The 11,044-nt window shown below is 49.7% G+C and overlaps 1 protein-coding gene across 1 annotated transcript in view; it reads right to left on the bottom strand.

The window, feature by feature from the left end:
* DGAT2 (diacylglycerol O-acyltransferase 2) overlaps positions 1 to 9,229 on the bottom strand; it is a 31,189-nt gene extending 21,960 nt beyond the window's left edge. The window contains exon 1 of the mRNA XM_081260436.1: positions 8,882 to 9,229. Coding sequence (XP_081116562.1) covers positions 8,882 to 9,002 — 121 coding nt within the window. The 5' untranslated portion in view covers positions 9,003 to 9,229. The remainder of the gene's footprint in view (positions 1 to 8,881) is intronic.
* Positions 9,230 to 11,044: the final 1,815 nt, after the last annotated feature.

Consider the following 11,044-nt stretch of genomic DNA (forward strand, 5'->3'; position numbering starts at 1 on the left):
TGACATAATTTCAGACAGGGATGAGAGCCATGAAGAAAAATAATTTGGAGCCATGAAACAAACTCCAGGGGGAAAGGGTCCCTGCCCATGGAGAGGCACTGAGCACAGTGAGAAAGCATGGTCGAGCAGAAAGCAGGTGGGCAGGTCATGCCTCTGAACAGCCCACCCAGCTTCCTCTGCCACCTCCACTATCAGCATCTGGGGACAGCATGTGCTGGCCTGGAGAAGATGCAGAAAACAGGAATCAGGAAGACCTGGCCCCTGATGCTCAGGAAGTGTGACCTCAATGAGTCATTTCCTGTGTAAGCCTCAGTTTCCTCATCTGTATAGTGGGCTAATACCTACCTCGCCAGTTTGTTGAAGGAATTAAATGAGAAAATGGATAGGCAGGAGCTTCATAAAAAGTAAAGATCTGTGTGAATGCTAGTTAATTATCAAGTGAGTCTCAGTGTCCTCTCCTGTCTAATGAGTATGACAACACCTTCCCTGCCTTGGAGAAGAGGTGCTGGTGACTGATAGAAAGGATTCAATCCCTGGCTCTGAAATTTCCTACTGTGGAATCTTAAAAACTACTACCTCCCCTCCTTGAGAGGGGGATCCTTGTGATGCAGGATCCTTGTGAGGAAATTTAAATAACTCATGGAAAAGGGCCATGGGTCTGTTAGAGACAGAAAGAGCCAGGGGGTAGTAGAGGTGTGAACAGGCTCTTGGCCTCTCTGAGTGGGCAGCATCATGCTCCATCACCTGGCCCAGGGACACTACACCTGGGCCTATCTGGTTCCAAGTACTGCCTGGGGTGTAAGTGAATGAGGAAGTAGCCCTTAAGCTATTCCAAAGGGCTGGGTATAAGTTGCATGGGGGCAAAGATTAGGCATACTGACCCCTGGCATACCATTCTAGCACGAGGGAGGTCCAGGAAGCCAAGCCAAATACTAGAGATGTGGCTTCTTCAAGGACAGAAGTGAGCTATCTTTCAGGCTCCCCCAGGGAGGCAATTTCAGCAAAAAGACCACATGTGTAATGATGACCAGATCAGACACAGTGAAGCTGCCAGCTCTGGAGGGTCACTTACCTCCTGATGACCTGACCTCCTGGTGACCAGCCTGAAAAATGTTTCTCTGGGAAGCTTTCTATCTCCCACCAGCCAACCCCCATAACACCCCTCCCCACCTCTCTGAAATACTCGCTTTTCTCATTATGGTGTGTGTTTGCAAGAACCATGTCTCATACTAGGTCCCTGTGTTTGCATGGGGTCAGACACAGAGAAGGTATTTGGTCAATGTTTGCTGAATGACTGAATGTTTGAGGGGATTTTGATGAATGAACAGGGCCCAAACAAGAAGAGAGATAAGCCCACTTCCCAGCTGACTGCTGTGCCATGCTAAAGGGTCAAAGGGAGCATCCTGGGGAACCAAGAAGGAAAGGCTTACTCTAGCCGGAGGGGTGGGTTAAAGTCAGGGCCATAGTGACAGCTCCAGAGGAAAGGAGGAAAGGGTAGAGCCTGGATGCTAATGTTCATGAATGTGTGCCAAGTCCCCTTTACTGCACTGGCGGGGAGCTCCCAGACCCTACCCCCCGGCTTGGACACCTGCTAGAGGCTACTGGACTGCCCACCCCAGATGTGACTGAGGAGACAGGACCATGAACAATTATACACAGAGGGCCACATAGGGCCAGGAATGCAAGGGAGGTCCCCACCATCCTGGGGAGTACTCTCAGAGGTGCCTTCCCAGGGAAACAAATATCTTGGGTGAGATGCCATGCTGACAAGAGGAAGGCAGGGGTCAGGACCCTAGGAAGTGGAGTCCGACAGACAATGTCTGCAAAGGCCTGGAACCGGAGAGGGAGCATAATTTTGAGGAATTGAGTGCAAAAAGTTCAATCACGCTGGAACGCAGAGACTGTGTGGGTCTAGCTGAGAAAGTGGAGAGGGGAGAATGTCACAGATTGCTGTCCTCCACCCTGAAGGCCAGGAAGAGAGCCAGCCAATGCCCCATTCCCTCCACCAACTTCAGACAGGGAGGCTAGCCACCATTCACCAGGATCCACCACACTGGTGAGTTCTTTTCTGGAAAGAATAATAGTCTCCTTTGAGGCCTCTCTTTTAGAAATCAGGTATCCTTAAACAGGGCCCACTGGGACATCGTCCCAAACGGAAGGCCAAATGACTGGAGAGCCAACCCCCAGCCATACCTTCTGGGCTGGGAAGACAAACCTGGCCTGGCCGTCCTGACCGACCTGTGTGTCTATCAGGCTCTAAGTTCTTCGGCCTCCTCCCCTCTCTAGGTCTCTGTTTCCCCAGACCCTGCATTTGGAGCTTGGGGTTGCAGTCTGAGGTCCTATCAACTTGGGCCTTCTCTGCTCTGCTAGAAACCACTAATGAATGTTTGTCCACAAAAGATCCTCCTAACAGGACTATGATCCCCATTTCAGGATACTTCAAAGGTATGGTTCTTCACAAATTTGGTTTTCATGAAGTAGAGTCTGGGAAGGTGAGGCCAAGAAAGTGGGATTCTTAGGATGCCATGTTCCTGAGAGCCTGAAGCTACAACCAGGACCCTTGACATGACTGCTGAGGACCCTAAACAGCCCACTTTCTCCACCCCCACCTTCTGACCTAGCACATTCAAAAATATCGTAGTGGGAGGGGTTGCCATGGCAACGCCACCTGCTTGCGTGTGCATCACCAAGGAGTCCCCAGAATAGTCCCTTATGACAATAAATGGCAAGCGTGGGGAGACAGGTTCTTCTGGGGCACTCACCTGGGCCCCAAGAAGGACATAATCCCCATTTTCACAAGGAGAAGCTGAGGCCAAGAATGAGGAAGAGGTCAACCTGGAGCCGTCAGGGGTAGGAATGGCTCACATTTCTCCAGCAGAGCTGGAAGGAACTCCAGGGCTCCTCTCACCCAGACCTCCTCACTGCACCCATGGGGAGTGAGGCCACATGTGAAGCAGGCACAGAGGCAGGCTCTGGCCTAGGCTCAGGACTACTAATTGCTCTAATGACAACAGGAGTTCAGCCAGTATCATGGTGCACACTTATAATCCTAGTGCCTGGGGAAGCTGAGGCAGGAGGATCAAGGCCAGCCTAGGCAATTTAGTGGGATTGTGTCTCAAAATAAAAAGAAAAAAGGGGCTGAGGATGTAGTTCAGTGATATGCATGAGGCCCTGGGTTCAGCTCCCAGTACCACCCACACACGGAGTTCACATTTTCTGCTTCTGTTGATAGGCCTCAAGGGTTCACAGGTTCTGCACCATAACTTGCAAGATACTCTTATCACATCATCATCCATTATATACAGGAAACAGAGAGTCAGGAAGCCATGGCTGCAGGCTGAGTGCAGAGCAATTCCATGGCAGAGAAGGGACTCCATAGACCCTAGGCCAGACTCAGTCCTGACCCCCAACTTAGCCAACAGTGGCTCCACACCAGGAGTACCTGGGAGTGCTAGAGGCCAAGACATTCTGATTACACAAGCTCCTCTCCCAAGGCTCTCAAGGCTTCCTTCCCTGGTAGATGCAGGTGAGCCACTGCAGGCCTGGACACAGCATCTTGTGCCCCTTGCCTCTGCCTCTCAGTACACCTAGCCCTCAGCCCGAGCTGGACACTCGAAGGCCCTACAGTCAGACTGCCCCTCCCACCCAAATCACATGCCTCTACTTAATGCTATTCTTTGCACCCAAATTTTCTTGCTTGCCTTGCTAAGGGCTATGCACCTTTCAAGATTCAGAATGAATGTCACTTCTTCCAGGAAGCCTTTCCTGACCCCAGGGTGATTTAGCTTCCCTTACTGCCCCTCCGGGCTTCCACAGTTGCCCCTATTCCTCCCCTGTCACTGCTTGAATCACTATGTGCCATCATCTTGTATACATCCCCCTGGTCTCTCCCTCCCTCAAAGGTGGGGATCTTAACTGACAAACAGGAAGTGCTCAGTCAGTGAACAAAGGACCCATACCAAGTCCCCACTTGCATATCACGCAGCACAAATGACAAGGACTCATTCACATGAGTGTCACAAGCTAGTTTACAAGGCACCTTCCACTCACCTTAACTCACTTCCTCATGTTCTGAGACAGGGAGGACCAAGAACAGAGGGCCACACAGGGCCAGGAATGAAAGGGAGGCCCCCACCAGCCTGGGGAGTACTCTCAGAGGTGCCTTCCAATGAGAGTCTGATATTTCTTTTTTTATATATATCTTTATTTTATTTTTATGTGGTGCTGAGGATCGAACCCAGTGCCTCATGCATGGTAGACAAGTGCTCTACCTCTGAGCCACAACCCCAGCCCCCGAGAGTTTGGTATTTCTGATTCTGTTTTTGAGATGGGGGAGTGAGAGGAAGTGAGCCACCCAACCATGTCTCAGGGAAAGGCAGAGCTGAGATTCTGGCTTTCTGACTTCTGGAAGTCATAAAGGAGTTGGCTCCACCCACTTGGCACTCAGCCCCAGGGGCTGGCTTCTGGCCAGGCTGTGGGTGTCTCCAGGACGGGGAACAGCTGCAGCCCCAGCACCTAGCAGAGACAAGTATAGAGGCCTGAGAAAGAGTTAAGGAATCACACCAAAGCTAAAAGCAGGGCTTACTGCCAAGAGGAACAGGGAAGTCCCACTAACAATTTATTCAACAAATATTTATTGAGCACCTACTACCTGCCAGCACTGTATATGATAGGGACACAATTCTGAGAAAGATAGACAAGGTCTCTGCTCCCAAGGGACTGACATTCTATTTTTTTTTTCTTATGGGGGGGGTACCAGGGGGATTGAACTCAGGGGCACTCAATCACTGAGCCAATCCCTAGCCCTATTTTGTATTTTATTAGAGGCAGAGTCTCACTGAGTTGCTTAGTGCCTCGTTGAATTGCTGAGGCTGGCTTTGAACTCGTGATCTTTCTGCCTCCATATCCAGAGCCACTGTGCCCAGCCTGGGGATGACATTCTTAAGACAGAGACAACTACCTAAATAGATAAGCATATGGGAGAATTTAAGTAATTATAAGGGCTATAGAGGTACAAGATGTGGCAACTGGGGTGGCTTCGAGGCAAGATGACCAGGGAAGACCTGAGAGAAGACCAAATGTTCCAAGGTGAGCAATGCAAAGATCTAGGCAGGAAGGCATGCAAAGGCCCTGAGATAGGACTGAACTGGGGGCAACTGGAGGATCAAGAAGACTATGGTGCCAGGTACAGTGGTGTACCCCTGTAATCTCAGCGGCTTAGGAGGCTGAGACAGGAGGATGGTGAGTTCAAAGCCAGCCTCAGCAAATGTGAGGTGCTAAGCAACTCAGTAAGACCCTGTCTCTAAATAAAATATGAAACAGGGCTGGGGATATGGCTCAGTGGTCAAGTTTCCCTGGGTTCAACCCCCAGTACCAAAAAAAAAAAAAAAAAAAAAAGACAAAGATGACCATGGCAATGGAGGAAGAAAAGAATTTCGAAGGTTGGAAGTATAAAGTGGGGATAAACTAGCAGTTAACCTGGCAGCTGAAGTCCTGGGGCTGCTGGTGTCTCTATCCACCAGGCAAGCTTGGGGCACTTCCTCATAAAGCTTGAGAAGGGGTGAGCCACCATTCCCATCATGGAGACTGGGAGCAACCTTCACTTGTTCAGTACACTGCTGAGTGCCCATGATGCGCAGCTCTCAGTCCTTCCCAGCCTCATCACTCTTCTCTTATTTACGGAGGCTAGCCACAGACTGGGAGATGCATCTTAGGTGTCATACCCCTGGACAAGTCCCTTCTCTCTGAGGACCTCAATGTTTCCATTGTACCATAAGGGTTGGGCCAGATCCAGTGCTAACAGATATCTAAGTTTTGACTCAAGTACTTGCTGCTGAATTTGGGGGCAGGAGGGGGGGGCAGGATTTCCACACTGGCCATTGAGTCATCCAGTCCACTAATAAATTATTACTCTTGTTTCTCCTCTCCCAACTCAGATGAGCCCTTAGTAACTAACCCAATGTAGGGGAGGAGGGTCCAACCCTCATAGTGCAGATGGGAACACTAAGGTCTCCAGAGAGAAGAGACTCATCCAGGGGTATCAAAGCCAGGCTAGAACTCAGATCTATATTCCAGGCTGTGGCTAGCATCATTCAGTTACCAAGAATTGAAGGAGATAGGACATGAGTGATGTTCTCATTCTATGACTTGGATTGCATTAAGTGACTGCCAAGTCTCAGTTCCACAGTTACCCCCCCCCCACAGTTAAGTCTCAGTTCCATAATAAAAGCTAACTGCTTAGTTTCACCCCCCACTTGGCCCCCACTTGTATAACCCCAGGGATGGGGAACTCTAACCCTACCACCCCAACCCACAAAGTCATTAACAGCTATTAGAAAGGATTCCTTTATTGTACCAAAACCTGTCCCCCAAGTCCCACCCAATTTCTGGCCTTACTCTTTGTAGTCACACAGAATAAATCAGCTCAAAATTTTACTACCTCCATCTCATGCTGGGGCCTGTGCTGAACCCTAAGGATATAGGCAAGCATCCAAGGACTCTTCTCTGAAGAACCCCTAGTCCAGGGACAGAGGCAGGTTACAGACACAGCTACCACTGCAGCCTCCACACCTGGTCCAGCACAGTCCTTCAGAGATTAAAAAACACCAATGCAGAACCTCCTCTCCAACATGCACGAACCCAGCCATGCTCCTACCGAGAAACCCGGCACCAAGGTATCTATTGAAATCTCTCACCCATCATAGGACTTCCCTTCACAGAATCCATGGTCTCTCCTTGAATACTGCCGCTGACAGGGAGTCACCACCAACAGGGTGTTCACCACCCACAACAGTGGGAACTTATCTGCAGAGGCAAACTAGGCCACTGGGGAGTGTCTTCAAGGACCAAGGATGTAGCAAGCAGGTTTAGTGGAGATGCCGAGAGAGTACAAAATTTGCTTCAGCACCCTCCCCTACCCCACCCAGTCTTTCACCAAAGTAGATCCCAGAGAGCTAAACTGATTAGTTTGCATTTCATATTAGCCCTTGCTACATTCCTTGATGTAATTCTTTGAACCCAGTTTGTAAAGTCATGTTTTCATGGGGAAATGCTCCTGGTATATTAAATGACTTGATCAAAACCATTTGCTAGAGCACAGATTCTCCTGAGTAACTCTAGGTCAAAAACATAAGAGCTATGGTCACTGGTTCCTGGAAGGCACAGCTCACAGCCCATAGACAGCAGAGCCCAGGAAGGGGATCTCTAGGAAGGACTGCCACAGAGAGTACCTCTATCTCATGACATGGAGATACACACAGTTTAAAAGTGGGAACATGGGCAAGTCCCTTCTTTCCCCTGTTAAGGGCATCAAAGGGCATAGCAAATAACAACAGCAACAACAACAACAACAACAAAACACTCTAAGTGAGAGAAGAGGCAGACAGAAGCTAGTGGGCTGGTGCGTAGGATAGCTCAGGCTGCTTCTCCCTGGATGGTAACAACAGCTGAGTATCCTCTTTAAGGGCAATGAGCGGAACCCAAACCAAGTAGGGCAGAAAACCACAGCAATAATCAACAAGGAACAACACCAATGCACAGGACAGTTAAAACTGATACAGCTCCAGCAGGGGCTAACTTGCAGCTATTAGCATATTAGAAATGATTTTGATTATTGCAGCATATATTGATGACATATTATTAAGAGAGAAAAAAACAGGATTCAGAACTATATCTACAGCATATTCTCAACTTTAATCTGCATAATATGTATAAAGAAAATTATACAGAAATATACTAAAATGATAATAGGAAGCTATCTTTAAATAGCTGATTTACCAGCAATTTTTATTTTTTTTCTGTTTGTCTATATTTTTCTAGATTTCCATAATTGGCATGTTTTATAACATAGGTGAGACCAGGCTATTGTTGGTTACTAAAGAAAAATCCCAAGTTGGAAAGGTTCAGCAAGCAGAATAAAGACTCAGGAGGAAAGAAGCTTCATGCATGAAACACTGGCAGAACAGGACAGCGTGATGACCTCCCAGGATCTCCAGTATTTGTATTTAACACCCCTCCCCTAATAAGGCATCTGTTAAGAAAATCTCAAGCAACATGTATGATCCCACTTCAGTTTCTCCAGCTATAGGTAAGGAATGTGGGGGGTGGAAGGAATGTTTTTCCTTTCATGCAAAAAGCTATGATATTTGATTTCACCCCTAATTCACTGAAGGCTTCAGTTCCACCCTGGAGGACACCCAGGGTTACCCCACCACCACATACACACACACACACACACACACACACACACACACACACACACCAAGGTTCAGAACTGCTAATGAGTGGGCTCCACCCCCCGGATTGGCAGATGGGTGTGAGGCAGAGGACAGTGGGGGCACACCTGTCCAAATCAGGCATGTTCCCCAGCCAGGCATGTTCCCCAGCCAGCGGCTGTTTCAGGGGATTACAAAACCCTTGCCACCCAGTCCCATCTAGTCTCTGGTTGCCAAAGCTTGCTCCACCTGGTGAAGGGTGATGGGAGGGAACCATCAGGGGTCAGAAACAGTACTGGGGACTGGCGAGTAGTTCTCCAATATCCCTAATAACTGAGAAAGGTGGGTGGTGTCACCTTCATCAGATGGGAAATGGGAAGTGATGCAACAGATGTCGCAAAAATTGATGAGTGCCAGGATACAGAATGAACTCAGACTTGAGTAGGATGCCAAGCTACGTGGATCTGACTGGGTAACCAGACTAGGTAAAGATGATTATTCCCTCATCCCAGACCCTCAAAAGGAAGTCCCCAAAATAAAAGAAGGGAACTGGGATCCCAACCTGCAGTGGCCATTCCTCCGAATCAGTTTGCCTCAGAACCGTTTCCTGAAAATCTTGCAGTTGCATACCCACAGGATGAAAGCCTCCAGGTGTGACAGACACTCACCCCATCTCCCAGAGCCCTTGGTGGACAGGGCAGATCCTCCATTGGCGCCCTCATTCCGAGCAGCTTTGGTCCGACGCTCACCTCGAAGGACCCCAGAGTAGGCGGCAATGAGGGTCTTCATGCTGAAGTTAAGGCTGGTCACGGCCCTGCGGGAAGCCGCCTCACCCCGCGTCCCTGGCCCATGCCCCGGCCGCCGGGGCCAGGGCTTCGCACAGAGCACTGAAGCCCGGGACTGAGCCCAGCGGAGGTGGCTACTGCACTGCGAGCAGAGGAAGGCGGCGCGCGTAGCGCTGGGTGGAGGAGAAACAAGAGCCAGGCACCAACCCCAGCGCTCGCAGCGCGGAGCGCGCACTTTATAACCTCACAACGGGGCGGGCCGCGACGCGGGCGGGGGCGAGGCGGGCCGTTCCACTGTGCGGCCCACACCATGTCCTTGCGCGGGGGGCGGGGGAGAAGCTCCTGGTTCTCGGCGCGGTGCGGACCCAGGGCAGCGCCGAGGTCTGCCCTACGCGAACTCAGCCGACTGAAAGAGGGAAGGGGAGATGGTTTCTTCGTTCCAAGGGCTACATCCGGTTATTTCAGCTGTTCCCTCAGCCTGGCCGCTTGAACTCCCCTGCAGAGATTGGTACCGCCCGACAGCTAGAACGTGGGCAGGGAAACTGAGCACGTGCGGAACCCGGCAAGGGCGTGTGGGGAAGTGTGTTCTTATTTTGGCAGTGCCTCCCTTTGGCTGCAGATGCAGAGGTCTCGTCTGGGGTAAGGGATATCGAAATTATGTTAGGCCTGAACTCCTAAACCACCCCAAACGCCTCTGCCTTTCCATTTATCAGAAAACTTCACAGAGCATCTGTACATACTGCTGGGTGATGGGGACCCAGTAGGTGAGATCAGGATCTGCCTTTGGGTGCTCACGTTACAGGGGGGAAGGGAACAGTAGAGATAGACATGTACACTGGTGACAAAGGTGGGACAAAAGAGAAGCTGGGGGCTATGGAACTACAGAGAAGAGAGGACCCTTCCTCAGGCTCGGGACTGGATGCACTTCTCAGAGACCAGAGACGTGCATGGAAGGTGTGGAATCAGACCTAGAGTTCAGTTCTAGTCCTGCCCAAACGTACCCCCTTTCGCGGTCCCATACTTTCTTCTTAGTATTGAGGATTGAATTCAGGACTTCACACATGCTAGGCAATCACGCTAACACTGAATTACACCCCAACCCCTTTTAAAAGATTTTGAGACAAGGTCTAAATTGTCCTGGATGACCTTGAATTTGCCCTCTTTCTACTTCATCCATTTGAATAGTTGGGATTATAGACCTGTGTCTAACGTCAGACCTGGTCTTATCTTTTTGAATGTCAGTTTTCACATTTACAAATGAGAATAATAATAATTATTATTGGAGGTGATTTAAGAACCAAACAAGACTCGAAATGAGCACTGCTAGTACCTGCACATAGAGTTCTGAAATTATTTTCATTGTCTCTGGATGAGTAGGAGTTTTTCAGATGGAGGGTGTGAGGGCAAGGTAGAAGGAAAGGCATAAAGTCTTAGAAAAGTCAGCATGTAGGAAGAGGGAGCTGGAGTGGCAGGAGCCCAGGCAATTGTGAGAAAGGAAGCCAAAGTGAAATAGCCTGAGGTTTGATCTTAGGAAGTCCTTTGTGTGCCACTCTTGAAACATTGAAGTGGGAGTGTGTTTGGAGGAGACTTTTTAAAATATGGAACTGACACTGGTCAGATGAGTCTTAAGAGCCCTGTAGCCATAGTATGGGAAAGGGTCAGGAGGGGCTATAGGACAGGAGGGCAGTGTGAAGGATGAGGAAAAGAGCTGGGTGAGGGAGGGCACCTCAAGCTAGGGCAGTAGTAGAAGGAATCCAGGGAAAGCCTGATCTAAAGAAAAGCACAGAAGGGCTGGACATGTAGCTCAGTGGTATAGCATGTGCTTAGCCTGCCAAGGCCCTGGGTTTGATCCCCAGCACCACCAGAGAGAGAGGGAGAGGGAGGGGGGAGGGAGAGAACACCCCTAGGAGGAGATGAGAATTAACAGAATCTATGGAGTGATTTATTGGACAACGGAGGGAGGGGGCAACAGCATGTCAGTGAGAAGAGGATTCCTTGGCAGAGCTTGAGCAAGCAGCCTGTGGAGTCACAGCATGAGAGGAGAGC

This window comes from Spermophilus citellus, assembly GCF_964194105.1.
Source record: "Spermophilus citellus genome assembly, chromosome: 2".
NCBI lineage: Eukaryota > Metazoa > Chordata > Mammalia > Rodentia > Sciuridae > Spermophilus > Spermophilus citellus.